This window comes from Pelmatolapia mariae, linkage group LG7, assembly GCF_036321145.2.
Source record: "Pelmatolapia mariae isolate MD_Pm_ZW linkage group LG7, Pm_UMD_F_2, whole genome shotgun sequence".
NCBI lineage: Eukaryota > Metazoa > Chordata > Actinopteri > Cichliformes > Cichlidae > Pelmatolapia > Pelmatolapia mariae.
This window is the reverse complement of record NC_086233.1, coordinates 55,624,186-55,643,955: the sequence shown is the minus strand read 5'-3', so window position 1 is coordinate 55,643,955 and position 19,770 is coordinate 55,624,186. Positions and strand designations below refer to the sequence as shown.

At 38.4% G+C, this 19,770-nt stretch overlaps 1 protein-coding gene across 10 annotated transcripts in view; it reads left to right on the top strand.

The window, feature by feature from the left end:
• Positions 1-19,770, top strand: part of shank3a (SH3 and multiple ankyrin repeat domains 3a) — a 194,432-nt gene that overhangs the window by 103,641 nt on the left and 71,021 nt on the right. For all 10 annotated transcript variants that reach the window (XR_010094399.1, XR_010094398.1, XM_063479829.1 and 7 more), the window contains 7 exons: positions 469-620; positions 1,612-1,779; positions 6,620-6,736; positions 17,076-17,153; positions 17,477-17,543; positions 18,642-18,871; positions 19,005-19,174. Coding sequence is in view for 8 of the 10 variants with exons in the window: in XM_063479829.1 (XP_063335899.1) it covers positions 469-620; positions 1,612-1,779; positions 6,620-6,736; positions 17,076-17,153; positions 17,477-17,543; positions 18,642-18,871; positions 19,005-19,174 (982 nt within the window). In the remaining 2 variants the exon portion in view is untranslated. The remainder of the gene's footprint in view (positions 1-468; positions 621-1,611; positions 1,780-6,619; positions 6,737-17,075; positions 17,154-17,476; positions 17,544-18,641; positions 18,872-19,004; positions 19,175-19,770) is intronic.

The following is a 19,770-nucleotide window of genomic DNA, read 5'->3' as shown; positions in this document are numbered from 1 at the left end:
TTGACGATTGTTTTTCTCCATCCTTGATTTGTCTTTTCTCTCCTTCTGTCTTCATCACAAATGACCATATATGGATTTTTTGAAATAAGCCTTCTGCATAGCGGGTAAAGCTGGATTACTCTCTTTGCTAATCTCCTCATGTATATGCAAATGTTTGTCCAGCCATAAAGGAGATTTCAATGCTGGGTGACCTGTAGTGTAGCAGATGAGCTGCGAAGTGAGGGAAACATGAGAATAGGCTGATTTAACACCAACTGGAAGCAGCCAGCAGACAGGAGGGTGACAATCTCAACTGAAAAAGGCAGTGATCCAACTGCAGAGTCATTGAAAATGTAAAGCCACAGACAATTTTGTCCCAAAAAAATGCACCGATTCAAATGGTGGATGTTTCGGGGGAAGAATGCACAATAATGTCAGTGGAAATAAGCTGAGTTTTCAAAAGTATTCTTTGCTTCCTTGTGCTTGCAGAATGTCCTCTAACGCTAGCAGCACAGCTGGAGAGCTGTGCAGAGCTCATCAAGGTGCTGAAAAGTGGAGGGGCACATCTGGACTTCAGAACAAAAGATGGGATTACTGCTCTGCACAAGGCTGTGCGCAGCAAAAACCATACAGCACTTATAGTGAGTACATTTCACACGCATATACAGTTCAGCCGGCTCAACCGCATTCATGCAAACTCCCCATCTAGAAAAGGAGAATGTACGGGCAGGTAATGTCTGGCAGCAGGTGCTTGAGCTATCGAGCACAGAGGGTACTTACTAAATGTGTGAGATTGAACTTTGAATATGCTGACATAATCACTGAATGGCCTTGCATGTGTCTGGTTTGAGGAGGCTTGTAACCCAAATGAAAGGGGTTGTGTGAGTCATGTTTCCTGTTGAAACTGAACTGTTGAAACTGGAATGAGTTATTTCCACTTTTGATACCACAGTTATGGTATTGAATGATCCTAAAGATCCAATAGGAGAGAGTTACAAATTGCAGTAGCTACAGCCTAAAAAGTACTGCCAGCTTTTTCCTGAGCCTCTCAACAAGCCTTGATTGGATGACGTCAGCTTTCTACTGGCTTTCTATTATAAGCCTAAAGTAGCTCTTTAACATAAACAGGTGCCTGACCATGCAAGGTTCAACATTTGACCACAAGTATTATAAATTTAATGTTAAACAGTATAAAGAACTGGCAGACTGTCCAGTGTGTGCCTCATCTCTCAGCCTATGACAGCTTCATCCCTCCCACAACACCAAATTGGATAAAGCAGTTAAGAGGATGGATGGATGGATGGATGGATGGATGGATGGATGGATGGATGGAATTAAGTGAGACCTTTAGGGTGACAGAATTCAAGAATTGGAAGGAAAATAAGTGGGAGGGAAGGAGGATGCTGATATTCTTAGCGTCATAACAGCAGTAGAAGACAACTTTAAAATAGCTTTTATCTAGTATCTTTAACTAGTAAAGTGTAAACATTAACTTATATTTTAATTCTTAGTTAGCATTTTTGGTTATTGTTATTCATTCATGCAAAGGTCTCTTTTATCTTCCCATTGCACTGTGAAAATGCAACCAAAACTGGCGACTTAAAACCTTAAACTTGCCTCTTTTCCCACTAGACGCTGTTGGACTTGGGTGCATCTCCTGACTATAAAGACAGCAGGGGGCTAACTCCTCTCTACCACAGTTCGATGGTAGGAGGAGATCCCTACTGCTGTGAGCTGCTGCTGCACGATCATGCACAGGTCGGCTGTGTGGATGAGAATGGCTGGCAGGAGATACACCAGGTAATACACAGTAATACCACATTACCCTAACCCAAACCACATGTTTACCCTTAACCAAATTAACCACAGCCAAACAGCTGAATCTTAAGCCTTAAACCTCTCTTTGAAATCTTCAGGACAGAAAGTGTTTTCACTGTAATGGTTTTGGACTTAAACTGTTCTGCTCAGACATGCACACTTGCATGCACACACATACACACAGATAACATTGTAGGGCTGTGTACAGACTATTTTATATTTTTGAAAACCTGTGACTCTTTATACAAAATCAGTTTAACAAAAGCATTGTATTAGGTATATACTAGCGCTGTCAATAGATTTTAAAAAAAATTATCTAATTAATCTCACAATTTTCTGTAATTAATCGCGATTAAACGCAATTACTTGATCAATAGCCTGGTTGCAATTACATTTTTTCAACTTTATATTTAAGCTTGTAACTGACATTTATGCAATATAATAAAGTAAATGCAGAATAAACACAAAGAATGTATGCTTAAATTCAAAGAGAATTTGAATAGATTTCTTGAATCTTTTAACACAGGTTCTCTCCTGTGAAATACATCTTTTAAAAAAAAACTATATACTAATAGGTCAGTATACACTAATATATAATATATATTAGTGCTGTCAGACAATTAAAATGTTTAATCAGATTCATCACAGGGTTACAGTGAATTAATTTTGATTAATCACAATTAAATCACAATTAATATTTTTATTCTGCCGACACTTTATTCACTTTTAGTCACTTACAGTTATTTATTCACATATTCAGTCAATGTAATTTTAAAACTGTGAATATACTGTATATTTTAAGTATTTTTTAAAATCTCATTCTTATTGCCTGTTTATGCCCTGTCCTCATTTTTAACATCATGCTGCTCTGTTGTATCTTAATTGCCCCTTGGGGATAAATAAAGTCTCTCTGATTCTGATTCTGATTAAATATCCTTCACTTTTATTCTATATTAATCTCATTTCATTTTGCATGAGCAAACAGACTCGAGAAAAAAGGGAAAATATACGCACTTAACATGTTTATTGAACATCTTGAACATTCATGTTAACAAAAAACTCTGTAAACATTTATCCACTCTCTCTCTCTGTCACTCTTGGGGAGGCACTTCAAGTCCTTGAAACCAAAGCTTTTTAAAGCGTGTATTCTCAACGATAATTAATAGGTCGGTAGTTTGTTGCAATCCACTTGGCAATTGTGTCAGTCAGTATGTCAGAGATAGACTTACTGAGTCCCCGATGCTCCGTGAGTGGTTTGTGGCAAGCTGGGTGACGCGTTAGCCAAAGTCCGAGCAGCATTCCCAACTAACGTGTGCTTCGCGTCAATGTGATATTTTAAGCTGGAAGTGCTTTGGTGAAAAGAAAATTCCTTCTTGCACAATGTGCATAATACTTTATGTCGGTCGACTGTTCTGTCTTCTTATATTTTTAATACTCAAATTTCCCATCAATAGGGCAAATGTGCATTTATCATCTTCCATATTGAGTTGATGGTTCAGCTGCCCATCACTACCAGATCTACTGCCCATTTGTGCATGTGCGAGGCTAACTCTACTTGGACATTGTAATCGCGTTGACCGTAATTAATGATTAATTTACGTTAACACGTTAATTTTGACAGCACTAGTATATACTATCAAAAAGGCATGAGACCTGTACGTTAGAGGTTTTGGCTAATCTTTTAAGACAAACTACTGACACCACTGTTGTATAGCCAGCGTAAATTGTCCACATAATGCTAGACGAGTCCAGGCTCTTATGTCACCTCTGGACAACTCACCAACATATGTGTGAAGTGGGTGCAAATGTGAGTCAACAAATAGCTGTAGTAGGGCACACTGGGAAAACTGGTGAGAGGGGAGATCAATCTGAGTTTTATGAAGTGTGTCTCCCGGTGCGCAAATAATCTGCAGTAGTGTCAACAGAAATCTCTGAGCACAGATTGCCTCCGAAAATAACAAAAAACAAACTGAGCTACTGTTTATACATAACTGAGGCTCAGGACCTGTGGAATTTGTGCTTCCATTTGTTTGGGACAGTCATTACTGCAGTTATATTGAAGTATTATGCACATATACTTATGTACACACATATCTTGCTCACTTTATGGAGAAGTTCATGTCATATTTTGCACCTACTTCCCTCTCTCCTGAAACTGTCCATGGTGCTGATTTTGTTTTTCTACTTGTTTTAATGATGAATATACCTCTGCCAAAGCACGTGTAAAGAGTACACAGGTGGAAAGACTTACTGAGACTGATTGTAGACCTTTTATAAAAGAGTATAGCCATGAACAATAACTGTATAAGAAGACCTGGAAAGTAATATCCTAATTTATAGAAAGCACATTATTAAACTTGGGTTTTGGCCAAGAAAGCCCATGAAAAATAAGTAAGGTTACTTAAATTAATGGGCGAATCGAAGTGCTTTTAACCACTTGTTGCCTACTTTCCTAGAAAATATGCAGTTGTGTCTGAGTTATTACCAGCCTAAAGTGGTTGTAAATACACACTGAGTCATTTATGGATACTTTTAGTATTTCAACAGTATTTTTTTTACTGTATTTACTACCTGCTTACTATTAGTAGAAATAACCCCCACAAAATATTCTATAATTTTAGATATAATAGAGTTTAAAATACAATAAGAAATTTGAAGTTAGGACCAAGAGAGGTGCGGATCATTAAAGAGGGGCTGCGTGGATCATGTCAGTATCTGTTTGCCTGTCTCCCGCACAAACCTTTTTTATTACACATGTTGACATGAATTTCACCTTCATCTGTCTGTTTTTCTTTTTCTCCATAGTTACTTAGACAACATCACTCAAGTGTGTTTGATCTCAAGGTCTTGCAATTATTCTTACTTGGAAGTTATTATGAGCAAGATCAAACATTCTTAATTTGTTTTTGATTGCAGAGATTAGTTAAAGTGAACTTTGTTTCCAAGGATAATAATGAAAATTAATAAAAGTCTTAAACGAAACGTAAAAGTTATTTGTGAACTAAACCAGCCTTTGTGTTTGTGAGGGTTTTATTGAACATGTCAGCTCACAGGAAGCTCGCTGTACTGGAAAGACGAAAAGGCCTCGTACGCGAAGGGATATCTAGATGCTGTTTAAGAGATTTTATGGCATTCACTCAGCCTCTACATTTCTGTAGTGAAATGTCAAAACAGTGTACTCTTACTTACTTCTCAAGCATACTGCTTGTACAAAGCTCTTTATCGTGCACTTTTCTTTCAACCATTCACACAAACACTGACACACCAATTACAGCAGAGAAACTTGGAGTTCCGTATTTTACCCAAGGACATTTGAATGAATTTAGAATAAACATTTTACTGTTTTACTGCATCTGTGGTTTTGTGTATGGCCTTCCGGGGCCTGGCCACGCAGCCCAAGAAAGACATCCACAAAGCAACTTTAGTGCAGATTATGCAAATAACCACATCTCACCAACACACACCTTCTTACCTTTTAAGGAAGTGGTGTTAAAAAGCAATTCATGACAAGATTGTGTAAAAGAGTTTAGTGAAATCACCCAGGAAGTCTCTTTGCTGAAAATATAGAGGGTTTTTTTCTTTGAAAAGGGACAGTTTTAGGATAAGAGTGCAAAGATGCTTTTGGAATTATTTGTTCTTATGTATGTTTTCACTGTTACCCAAAAATAAAGTAAATCTAAGAATTCTTTAGTCCATCACGCTTTTACCCCAATTCTTTCCTTTTAACTCTCCTTCCACATCTCTCCCCTTCTCTATGCCCTTCCGAGCATTAGCATTCCTTGGGCATGTATTGTGTACAATAGGATGCACTGCAAAAGGGCTGATAACCAACAACAATCCCAGAATCATTTGTGCACATTCGCACTGCTGTCACACACTGTTAGCGAGACAGAATACAGAAGTGAGAGAACAATTGCTGGGGAGAGTCGTGTACCTCTTTGTCAGTAAGGCGCACAAACCGCAGATTTGGAGACAAAAAAGAAGAAGGAAAAGATAGAGATTAGATGAAAAGTTTATTGCTCAGAGTTATGTGAAACAAGAAGCAGAAAAAGTAGGAAAAGGCATAACTCTTGCCAGAAGAGCTTCACAGATTTCATTTAGCCTTAGGTGATACAAATAAGATTTCCTCTTCTGTTTAGAAACTGTTAGCATAGGTGAGAATATTTTTTAGAAAGGAATTAGCTCAAGGAAAAGCATGGTCTGAAGATTAGCTTTCAACCATTTAGATAATCTGTATAAAGACATAGAAAGATATGTTGGCTTCTCTTTCTGTTATGATTATGATAAATTCAAACTATTCCAGTATACAGTTGTATGTTGTGATGAAGAAAAGATTAAGGTTACATTATATTAATTTGGCCATTTTAAAGAGAGATTTTTCTTGGCTTATAACAGGTCCTTGCAGGGGTGATGGGGCATTTAACAAGCAACAAGTCTCTGTTACCTTGTTGGCGAAATTGGTACATTTGCCTGTTATTTTGGACTATTTGGCAGTTGAACAAAAATGTATGGTGTGCTTTAGTTAGTGACACCCCAATTAACAAGTCAGACCAGAAACAGTATTTTAATACAGCGATTATTGCCCTTTGGTTCTTGATGAACCTTAAGACCCGAAAATTGACTAACTTACTTATTTGGCTAAGTTGCAAATGCAGATTGCATCTGTGGCTCATTTCTGGACTGGCCACTTTGTCATTCTTTAAAACATTTCATTTCCCTACATATATGACTGTTATCCCACTAATTTGCATTCTTTTCCCAGAGACCGTGTTTACTTCTTTTTGACTCTGTTAGTGTAAATGTTTTATCTCTGTCCTTTCAGGCATGTCGCTATGGCCATGTGCAGCATTTGGAACACCTGCTATTCTATGGAGCCGACATGAGTGCTCAAAATGCATCTGGAAACACGGCCCTGCATGTGTGTGCGCTCTACAACCAGGTACAAACACTTGTTTCAGGAAAAACATAAATAACATTTATGGACTATTTGCTTGAAGAATAGAGGGAATTGCATTTGTGTTGTAGCCCTGTGCGTTACACAGTTTACATCCAGTGTAGATGTTTAGTGCCAGTACAGTAGAGAAATGTCACATTCAGCAGCAGGGTGAAAAATCAAGGACATGGTGGTTAATGGCTCTTTGATGCATTTACATTATACGGCAGGCACCAGAGTTAGCTTCTCAGCTGAGTGTGTTGGCTTTCTTAATACGGACTTCATTGTCATGTTTTTTATATCGGTAAATACTCAATAACCCATAAGGATGAAGTAAACAAACATATGCATAAAACAAAAAAAAACTATTTACAAAGGATTTCAGATCTTTTCAGACACTTGGGAGCCAGTGCATTTTTGAGTCTTCTTGGTTAAGCCTCTACAGCAGGGGTCTCAAACTCAAATGAGCCGCGGGCCACTTCTGGCACCGTCATCTCATTGGAGGGCCACTTTAGTGTCCAAGTAGTACAAAAAAAACAAAAACGAAACACCCACTAATATTTCCTAAAATGTAGTGTTTTGTTTGTTTTATTTAATTCCAAATATTGTGTAACAAGACAAAATTGCAAACATGAACGCAATTTATTTCTCACTCTCAACTATCTGAAGCCTTTCAGTTTCATTTGTCATATGCAAGTTAGCACAGGGTCAACATTGCAATGAAATAGAAGACGGTCACTCAGCAGTATAGTACAGTATAGTACAGTAGTTTCATTGAACTACCAAATAAACAGCTCTTTCTGGCCAGACACGTGGCAGCACTTTTGCTACAATTTTGTTTGTATTTAACAAAATAAAAATGCAGGCATAAGCATACACATTAGTTTTCGACTGCAAGTGAAAATTGTTTTCTTTCCAAATAAATCTCTCACTGAACTAACATAGCCCTCAACATGTTTGCACTCTCTTGTTACCTCGGCCAGGTCCGCGGCTCCGAACCGTGGTAAGGAGACCTCCGGCTAATACTTTGGGTTCCGTGTCGGGCTCGTAGCCGGGAACTAGCTTTACTCTCTGGGTCAACCTTGCTAGCGAGAGACAGAAAGAGGCTTTCGAAAGGCTGCTCCAGCAGAACTTTATTGTTTCGGAGGAGAACACGAACACAGTGTACAGTCGACTCTAAATAGCTTACTTACAACTGGGCTCGTCAGGCACTCTTCTTGGCTGCAGTGGTTATTATTATATTTACATGCTTCCAGCTCCCGTTTCTGCTCGGTGGCACCTCGTACTTATTTCCTTTTTCTCCCTCCCTCACGCTCACACACACACAGCGGGAGGGGCGGTCCCACACGTTCTCCCTGCTGCAAGGACTACACCGCCCATGAGGCTGCAGTCTTAAAGGGACATGCCTGTAACACTCTGCCATCTTTTTCGTATAATAGTTTTTTAAAAATATTTCTTCACATCAATATGCGGGCCGCAAGTAGAGGTGGGCCGCAAATGGCCCGCGGGCCGCGAGTTTGAGACCCCTGCTCTACAGGCTTTATACACCTGGATTTGGTCAGTTTATTTTAATCTTCCTGACAGATCCTCTCAAGCTCCATTTGCCCTTTGGCTGCACCAGTCACAGTCAGAAACTTGTCCTGAAGCCATTTCATTGTTGTCTTGGCCTTTTACTAATTGATAGAGTTCTGTTGAAATAGTTATCCTTTCAACTGCCCCAGTCTCTGTAGAGGACTTCTAAACCTCATTTAGGGCAACTACTGGGTTTTTGGTTGCCTTCTTGACCGTGACCCTTCCTCTAAGCTACTCAGTTTGGCTAGGAATATGCTGCAGGATCCAGGCTTAATCTTTTTTCCGAATTATTGAGGCCTTTGTGGAAGAATCAAAGGATAAGATATATCCTTGCTCTGATCAGTGCCTTATTTACCAGTGTGAACTGTGGTACCTTTACAAAAACAGGGTCTCCTTTTCTATACTGTACCCTACCAGCTGAATACCATAAAGCATGCAAAGGTGAAGGATTTGAATACTCTGATGATATATTCTTTCAGTGTAAGTATTTGTCTATGCCTGTTTTCCATGAATAGTAGAAGCAATGATTGTGCTACAGCATTGAACGCTGTGCCACTCAACTTTCTTGGTCAAGGACATTTATTAAACTCAGAGACTCCAGGGATGTTACTTACAGTGTCTGTAAAGTTACAGAACAGCCACCACGCTGCGTCGAGTGTTTGTGTTTGTTTGCAGATTCATAACGTCGAAACCACAGGAATAATCCACCTGGTAATTTTCTCCATTGTATGAATTTTGATGCCAGGCTAAAAAGGCCAACTGAAGAGAATTGGTCTAAGTGTGATTGTGCCACTGAAGTGGGCAACAATTAGAGATATTTTATCAGTTGTGGGTTACTAATACAGTTTGCATTAAAGTATGCACCAGGCAGGGATAGAATGTAATTTAATTCTTGATGCTTTGCAGATCGTGTTTCTAAACAAATCGCATCTAAAGATGCATTTGAGTCTGCTTATAATTGCCATACAGCTTCCATGCCCCGTCTATTGCTCTTAACGCTAAGCCCACGTTTCTCATACTGAAGATGTCTGTGCAGCACATATAAACATGCCATTCTCTTCTTTTGGTATACCTTGCTGGCACTGGGTTGGACTTTTGCCTTCACAGCAGTTTTAATTCTTTGTGGTGTAGATTCAATAAGGTGCTAGAAACATTTTCTCAGTGATTACTACTGCCATGATAGCATCACACAGTTGCTGCAAATTTACTGCATATCCGTCCTGTGAATCTCCCTTTTCAGGCTTTTTGAATACAGTGAACACATTGTCACGTTCAAGAAACCAGTCGGATATTGTCTGAGCTTTGTGAGATGGTTTGTTACCTTGCTGGAAGCAGCCTTTAGAAGATAGGTGTGGTCATACATGCATAGGGATGGACATGGTTCATTGCTTATTTGGTGATGTTTATTTTCCAATCTTCTATTGCCTGGTTTTTGTTGGCTCCATTTCCTGTTTTTCAAGGAAAAGGTTTTCAAGGTTTTTCGTGTTATAACAAGTGGAGTTTGAGTTCCCGTCGCCTTCCTACCAACTCAGAGGAATCTGGCCATTCTCCTCTGACCAGCATTAACAAGAGATTTTTGCCCAGAGAACTGCTGCTGACTGGCTATTTCCTCCTTTTTAGACCATTCTCTGTAGACCTAAAGATGGCTGTATGGGAAATTCCCAGTTGATCAGCAATTTATGAAATACTCAGACAAGCTCGTCTGAAACCAATAACCATACCACCTTCTAAGTAACTTTCTTTGCTGTACTGATGCTCAATTTAAACTTCAGCTGGTCATCTTGACTATGTCTAAATGACTAAGCGCAATGTACTGCTGAAATTTGATTGGCTGAGCAGTTATAATGTGTCCAGTGAGTACGTATTCATAGATTGTTTAATTTTTAGAATAAAACTTTGTCTGACAGACTAGGCATTATATACTTATTTAGCAAATCTTACTCAAACAGTAAATGGTGCATGTAGGGCACTATTTCCCACTTCGGGTTTGCACGCATTAAATATTTATGGCAGGAGAATTGTGTACCAGTGTTAAATAAGCTACAGTTTCCATTCCCGTGTTAATAAATATCACCCAGTCTAATTTCACTGTTTCCAACAGTTTCAGATAATTGAAAACTTTTATCAGGCTATAGTAAGATAGTAAATACTTGTTTATAGAATTAGTTTGTATTTTGTTCTGGTGAAACCAAACAGAAAAAAACAAAACAAAACTGCACAAATCCAAGTATAAATCTATGAATACGTGCCTACCAGCTTTCATAGTGCCGGATGGCTGTGAGTCTTAGTGAGTTTGACATCTGTGTAATCTACAAGAAAACCTGCATATAGCTTTAAATCTAGATATAGTAGCTTCAAGTAAAACAATATTTTAATAACAATAATAATAATATTAATAATAATGAGTATAAATGCTTTATGTTAACGTGCAGTATTTCGTAATGTGAATGAACAAGAAGTAGATTAGGGTAGTGGGAGATGAGGGCAGTATAAACCAGAATTCTCCTGAGCAAACCATGTAGATGTAGAACAGCCAGGTGCTTTTTGATTTAACCCTTTGAAGCCTGAACCATGAAAATTCAAATTTTTGAAAATGGAGAGTTTATTGAACCATCTGACAAATTTGTTTTAAAAAAAAATGAATGAAATTGGAATTTCTGTGAATGACTTTTGAATTGTATTGTATTCGCTACATCTGGCTGTGCAATTTATTTTGTTTTTTCAGGAGGTAAAAATCACACTGATGATGTAGAAGTGTCAAAGAACTGCATGTATTAGATGTGATACACTAGGCATTAAGGGGTTAAGGCTTCTCAAAGAGAAGAAGCTTTTGTACAGCTTCGCTGGGAAGCAGAGATTTGATGAACATTAAATAAGTGCTTTCTCCTCTCGCTTTCTCTCTCCCAAATGAACTGAAGCGTGTGTGTGTGTTGTTTAACTTAGTGCTGCACAGCTAATTTCAGTCGTGATGATCAACATCACATTATCAGTGTGTGTGTGTGTGTGTGTGTGTGTGTGTGTGTGTGTTCGTGTGGTGAACACAGTATAAATACTTCATACTTATTGTTTGTAACACATTCGTGTGATTTAAGGCATTTCATGTTCACTGCTCAGAAGAGTGTGTGTAATGTATTACTCATGTAGTGGGAACACGGACCTGTTTACACAATTACGTTGTCACGATCTCTCTTTTTAGACCAGGAAATTCCCAAAACATCAATCATTAAAATTTAGTATGAAAAAAAAAATAGTATGAAGACTTGGTTTGAGGTTTAGATCTTTACCTGACTTGCTCTGAATTAGAGGTATCATCCATCCCTTTTCTCCTACTTAACCATTTCAGGGTTGCGTGGGGTAGGGGGCTTGGAGCCTATTCCAGCTGTCACTAGATTTAATGCACCCATGGAAAATTTTTATATCTATCGTTTGTCTTATTTTTACAGCGTTTTTCTTCTTTCAGCAGTGAAAATGTCACGTAGCTGGTCACTGTTCTTTAAAAGGTCTAAATAAAAAAGCAATATCTTGACCTAACCTTGCATAATTTAAGGGCCGGTGACTTGAAGATTTTAATTGTATGAAGTTGGTATTTTGCATGGCTGCATTAAATATGCAGGAATGATTATGGGATATAATAATTTTCAGCCTGTGATCAAAAATATATTCCAACATCATTCCTACTTTGTACCTTAATTATGAGAGTGGACTTTTTTTTTCTTCTTTGTTTTTTTATCACTTCAAAAGGAAAAAAAAAATCAAGGTATAAACTGAACAGTGGTTTTGAAGAATTACACCACTAACCAACAGTAGTTAGCTATATTTTCAGGAAAATATTGCCAGTATAAAATCCTCTGAACTGATTGAAACTCATGTGTGCCTGCTTTTGATGGGGGGAATGCAGCCACAGACAGACTGAGTAAATAGTTTAATTTACAGTTACTTGTGCAACTTTTTTTTTCTGCAACTTTAAAGTCTTTAGTTTTGTAATGGATCTTGTCCAAGCTCTTGTGATGAGGACAGCTGTTATCCTCCCACTGGAGACGAATACGACGTTGAGCTGATCAATCCCAGGAAAAGTGTGTCGAAGCAGGGTTTCAGAAGGCCAAAAGCATGAATGATTATGTGCAATAAAAGTAAGAAATGCACTGCTAGAATCATCTGGGAAACCAGTTGTTCTAATGTCAATAGATCCATACAGATGGATGGACAGAAAGATGAAGATGGAAGATGGAGTTTGCTGAATAAAAAGATTCAGTAATCATCAATAAAATGTACTTGAGCACTGCTCCAAAGGTCCTATTCTTTGGGTCTGACTGGCTATTTAAGTTACTTAGTGGGCTTTCAGCTTGGCAGAAGCAGTGAATGAAGGCAGGGCTCACATGCTTAGGAGGTCATGGGTTTAACGATTTAGAAGGGACAAAGTACTGTAGAAAATGGCAACACTGATGAGTGAAATTAAACAGAGGCTGTGCAAGACACAAACCAATCTATCCAAAGCAGTCAGACCAATGATATCCTGCTAGACCGTTAATTATTATCTTGTTGTTGCACAGAAGAAGAATAACATATTAGCTTGATATAAATGTTTCAATTTTAAATGCTCTTTGATGTTAATCACAAACAACTGTAAAAGCATGCTCACTTTTCAGTGAAGGATGCCAGATCTGCTGCTTCAATTTTAAGGGCAAAAGGAATCCTCAAATGTTTAAACATGTCTGTTAGAGGAACCATCTGTCATACTTTTTACACATGACTGACCTGATGGTTAGTGAAGAGTACTTGACTTAAATCACTTCTGTCTGCATGTCTATGAATCTAAAGTAATCACATCTAACAAACAGCAGTGAGAACTGGAATATGGATTCCTTTAGGAAGACTTGCAGAGAAGAGGAACACATGTGGTCCACATTGTAATTAGACTATGTGTGTGTGTGCGTGCCTGTGCATGTGCATAATGACTTTAGGTTAATTAGAACACACGTTTGAGTCAAGACACATACTCAAGGTTAATACCAATATAACATGCTTGTTTACCTTGCAGGTTAAATGCCAAAGTTGCATTAATATGCAATAATTAATAATGCTAAAGTTCAGGTCCACCTGGTCTGTGTGACAGACACTTGTTATCACTGCTTTCTATCTCCTTATAGAGACTGCTTGGAGAAGTTCTGAAACTCTTGAACTAGTCTGGCCTTGTTGTGTCATTGCTAGAAAGACAGACTGCAGTGCGTGTTATACTCTAAACAACCTTCACATAGTCTTTGTATCTTCCTCTGTTCTTTCACTTGTAGCATTCCTCTCTAACCTTGATATATATTCTCCATTATTCTCTGTTGTCACACCAAAGAGATGATGGAAATATATTTGTACATTTTTCATATGCACTCGAAGGTCTGCGTGAATGAAAACCTGTACCCATTTAGCGTTCTCGAAGAATGATGATTATGAGGCTTTACACTGAAAAATGTCTGCGTTTATTTACCTGTGTATGTGTGTGTGTATCTGTGTGTGTGCAGCTGCCTGAGGTATGGGTGATTAGCATTACTTAATCTAATAGCCCTAGGCATTTATCTATATAGCTTTTTTGGCAATTTTAGACTCAAGTGTGTTTTAGATATTAGCATAAAGAGTAATCATATATTATGCATATAACGCTCGCTCTGTTTTTAAATATACCCAGTGTATTCACCATCAGTGTTTACAGAGACTTTTCATATTTCTTTGTGTTTCATCTGGCGTCATGCCTAATATACAGCTCAGCTCAAGGTATGATCCATCACATCCCCCGCCAATACTAGCATCTGTGTTTTACCAGAAGAGGGTGCTCCAGTGCATACAGGAGTGGATCATCTGCTATAAACAGCCTGAAGAGTAAAACCACATGGATGTATTAACTGAACAACATAATAAATGAATCTGGGTATGCATGTTCCTGAATGCGTGTGACTCACTAAGAGTCACTAGAGTCACTTTGCTGATTTTAGTGAAAGGCTAGTCCTATTAATTCTGCTCTCTGTGTTAAATTACATATCGACCCTCAACCAGCCAGCACATGGACACACAATCCTGTCAATTTACAGCTGGGCTTTTTTGCCTGGGGGTGTGTACTCATTTACACACAATATGTCACACTAGTTCTACACAGAGTAAAACGGAAACTTGTTGTTGTGAACTAATCAGGAAGTCTGTTCTGTAATTGTTAAGATTCCTTCCTCTTTTTCTTCTTCTTTTAATTATTATTATTAAATTAAGCCCATGTTTTTTATACCCACACTTTTTTGAATTCGAATTAATCTGTTCCTTTTTAAACAAGCTATATATTATGTTAAATACCTTTTCAAACCACCTGCAAAATGTCATGCCACAAGTATTTGTGCGACAACTTTTTGTTTACTATATTTACTGGAGCTTCCACACTCTCTGGCTGATATTGCTAAATGTACTCATTTGAGTACATTTGAGTCCAAAGACATGTGTAGCGCACATGTCTGTAGCGCAGCCAGGCACAATGCAATTAGTAAATTCAATATGTACTAAACATTTGCTTAGATGGAAACGTCCAAGACATAATACACAAAGTCATAAAAACTCAGTGATTTACTGAAGCATTTACAAAGTGGAAACATTTATATGGAAATACAGTATGTGAAGTTTGTACAGTTAAAACATACATGAAAGTCAATATTTGGTATGACAACATTTATTCTTGAGCACGGCCTATATCTTATAACTTTTGTTTACTAAACTTCAGAAATGGTTCTCCAGGATTTTTAAACAGTACTTCAGAGCTCTTCTCTGGAGTTTGGCTGTCATTTGTTCCATTCTCTGTCAAGATGACCCCACACTGCTTTAATAATGTTGAGATCCTTGCTCGTTTTCTGTCAAAGTTGGATTCATCCCTCCATGTTGCCACTGATTTTTAGTCCGGTTCTTGTGTAATTTGCCAACTCTCTGCCCTTTCTCCCTTATTTCCTTCCTTAACAATGGCCTCTTGAAAGCCACCCTTCCACTGAGACCATTTCTGATGAGGGCTCAATGAACAGAAAATCCATCAACTGAGGACCAGATGCTTCTCTCATGTTCTGTTTCAGACTTTGTTGTATATTTTTTCTCCATTTTTTAAAGATAGGACCTTCAGATACTGTTCCATCTACTGTAGTTTTCTAAAGGCACACACCACGCCAAGATATGTTAAGTTTCTATTAGTGCTTTTAAAATCACTGTCTTAATGCAAATATACAAATTATCTGTCTGGAATTTTTAGTAGATTTGCTGAATAAATGGAAACAAATGACTTGACAGTAAAGTGCCTAAACATACAATTTGAAATTGGGTCTTTGCTAAGTTGGCTGTTACATGTAGACACATTTATACTTGAATGTTTCACAAGTTAGTGTTAAGTTGCTTAACAAGCAAACAAACAAGCAAAAAAATGCAAATATTCCTCTGAAAATGCTCAGGTACAAGGACTGGACTGAAAAAAGCAATCAATGTCCAAATAAAAGCTTTGAAGGCCTTCAAATCAGCTGAAAAACTATTGCACAAAACCAGTAAAAAAAATACAAGAAAGTCTAGAAAAAATGTTGCCTTGTACTGTATCACTGCAATGATGTGGATATAGGTGGAGATTATTTCACATATTGTGGAAACATGAATCTGTATACACAGTCACACTATGAGGACCTGTCTGTCTTGGGTTTTAAAAGCCATAATGTAGGTCAAGAAATTTTGGAGTGAAGCCTTAGTGTCAGGGCTAGACTAGTAGCAGTTATGGTTAAGGTTACTGTATGTCTATAGGAATAGTGTAAGCCATCTGAAGTGATGGGAACACGGCATATGTCTGTGGCTAACTTCTCTTTGTAACTTTAGATCATATTTTTGTTTAGATTCAACCTGCAGCAGTTAAAATGTTCTTCCACCAACATTTCTCGTCATAAAATAGTGTCTTAGTTGTCAAAAACTCATTGAATTCAAACATGCCTGCCTTGTATTTTTTTAAAAGCACCTCATGGAACGGGCTTCTTCCTGAATTCACAAATTCATGTTTTAGCCACAGGCGTTTCTCAAGAGACATTCTTGTTCTTTTTTTACACTGTCACCTCTGTCAGACTCATTTTCAAACAGTTTTGTAAGCCTGTTTCTTTTAGAAGTGATCAAAGAGGTTGCTTGTAATGCTGCCTCTGGCAACCACTGTCATGCTGCATAGCACACAAATTATTATACTCCTCTTGATATTTGACTTTCTAAAACCATGTCCAAATTGTGCAAAGTTTTTCCTAGTAAAGTTGAAATAATTCATCTTGCCTCCATGGCGTGATGTGCTTTTCTTGGTCTTCCTTTTTCAGTAGCATGTGATGTTAGAAAACAGATTCTGGAGACATACAATTTTCTTTGGCCCATCGCTGATACGCCCATTAATAGCTGCACTGGTTAACAGATGAGGAGTCAATTTTAGGTGCACTTTGTCTGATCTGACATTCAAAAAACTATCTTTACTAATGCAGACAGTAGATCTGAAGCAATTCGTTAAACATGACTTATACTTCTTAAACTGTCCGTGTCTAATTGAGAGGACAATTAGAAGCTGCAAAACAACATCCATAAGTGCTCCAAAGAATCACATATGTAAGTGATTGCTGTGTCTATCTAGAATCTGTGTTTGGGAGTCATCATGTGTTGTTTGCATATGTGTATGCTGTTGCATACAACAGAATGAAGGACAGTGACATGTAATACTCCTATAGGTAAACACACACAACTCTCTGTTGTCCTTCAGGAGAGCTGTGCACGGGTTCTCCTGTTCCGGGGAGCCAATAAGGAGATAAAGAACTACAATAGCCAGACGGCTTTTCAGGTATGTGAGGTATACAAAAGGTTTACACACTAGTACGTCACAGCTAAATTAACTGAAATATGCAACCTAATGTTGGAGTCCAGCCTTTATAGCTGATGAAGCAGAAAATTGATACTGACATACTGACATTTGTTTTATGCACATCAAATATAATTTGCTTGTACATAATGGAGGTTGGTCAGTGTAGTTCTATACAGATTTTTACACATCTCCTTCAACAAAGTGTTGAAAGTGTTGAGTATTTATTGAAGGAGATAGGACGGAAATGTTTTTTCATGTTGCTCCTTTCCATTTCCTGTACTTTTCTCTGTTCCCATTTCCAGGTGGCTATTATAGCTGGGAACTTTGACCTGGCAGAAATCATTAAGGTCCACAAAGCATCAGATGTTGGTAAGTTGACAGCAGTAGTTACAAGTGAACTTGTGGTTCCCAGGGTATTTAAAAGTAGAATCTGAGGCACAGCCTTCAGCTTTCAGGCCCTCTTCTGTGGAACCTGTTTGGATTTGGGAGACAGGCACCGTCTCTACTCTTAAAATTAGGCTCAAAAATTCAATTTTTGATAAAACTTATAGTTAGGGCTGGATCAGGTGACTTTGAATCCTCCTCTAGTTACATTGCGAAAGGCCTAGGGTGTAGGGGGCTTGCCATGATGCACTAAGTGTTACTTCTTCACTCATCTTTTTTCACTCACTACACCACTCTGCATTTAAGTTATTAATGATTATTAAACTCAGGCTCTCTTCTATAGTGTGTCTTTTGTCCGATCTCCTTACCCTCACCCCTTACCAGTCATGGCAGATGACTGCTCCTCCCTGATCCTGGTTCTGCTTTCAGTTTCTACCTGTTAAAAGGGAGTTTTTCCTTCCCACTGTTGCCAGGTGCCTGCTCATAGAGGGTCGTCTGATTTCTGTATTAATGTGGGCTTTTCCTTACAATACAGAGCGCAGAATTGAGTGAATAGAACTGAATTGAATTATGTGAAGGTAGACTTGGAGAGGCATCAGGCTCGACCTAGATAGCGAAGGAGGTCATGGAAAGTGATTATAATTTAAATACAGTGGAAAATACAAAGAAGAAAAAGTGAAAGAGATGAAAATGTAACAGAAATGGAAAATGTTCCTGAGGATTATTGGATCCCTGCTGAGTTTAGTAGTTTCTCTCTCTGAAATAAAGTACAGGAAAATTCTGCCCTCTGGTGTGAACAAGATGTAATGCCTCACTCTCGTCATAAAGGCATTGTGTCTCTTCTTACATTCAGCATGCTAAAATAGGAATTACAGTGAACTTCATAACAATTGCATTTTTTTGCAAACAAATTCCAAAAAGTCCAGTGATCCCTTTCTATATACGTTTTCATCTTATTCTGTATTTGATCCTTTAAAGTTAAAATATGGTAATTTATAAGCCACTTCAGTGGATTAGGAAATCCATCTTAAGGTTTTACTGAAATGCCAACAGTGTATAATTATGTGTAATTTTTCTTCTTAGTGCCTTTCAGGGAGTCTCCCTCCTACACCAACCGTCGACGTGTGATGCCTGGCCCCCTGCCTTCACCCCGTTCCTTACTTCGCTCTGCAAGCGACAACAACCTGAACGGGGACCACGATCACATCCATGCTCAACCAACCAGAGAAGCCCGTGGCCGCCAGGGTCACTCCCCTGTCCCTTCACTACGCAGTCTGCCTGCTTTTGGGCAGCAGCACAGCAGCCTTGGAGAAGTAAGTGAAGTCGCGCAGATATGAAATGTAAACCTAAAAAAAAATGAATGCATTGATAAGAAAGGGTGAAGGAGTAAAAGAGAAGGATAATCTCAGGGAAGGTGATTGATGTTTTACCCATGTCTTATATCAGAGTCGTCATGGAGAGATCCCTGACAGCAGTCTCCAGAGTACTGGCAGCTCCAGATCCTCCCATTCCCGTTCACCGTCACTACATCACATGCATGAAGATGACAAACCAGTTCCTAGACGGTCCCACAGCCACGGCTACCCTCATGGGCATGGCCCTCGTGGAAGACTCAGGTTTGTAATAACCTGCGTTCAGTTTCGTTTTTTTACTTCTGCTTTTACTCAACTTAGCAGAGTGCTTCATAAAAAAAGTGAATCTGTTTTTATTTCCTGTTTCTAATTCATGTCTCACATTTGTCAGTCTTGGCAGCTATTCACTTAAGTACATCATTTTTATTGCCCTTGTGATTTTGCTAGCTACTTTGATTTTTAAACCTAATTTCAGAGAGCAAAGAGCCCCATGTGATGTGTCTGAATCACTTGTTAGTCACCAGGCAGCCTTCTGCATCCTATTCCATCTGCTACAGTCTGCTGCTTGTGATAATCATGACATAATATCAGTCAGTACAGAATCTTGTTTATTCATTTAGGCTTTGACATGTGAAAGTCCACCCTGGCTACAAAACTCTGTATTGGATCTAAAAATGTATGTTAATAATGTGGTAGTGACAGATTGAAATACAGATCGGTATGAGTTCCATTTGGTGTAGCTGTTGGGTGGCCCATGGGTTGTAAGGGTGCTTTGGTATGATCAGTGACATGATGAGTGTTAGGCATAAATAAAAACCCTGTTTATGTAACAAGCCCATCTGCAGTATCGTGCTGGAATC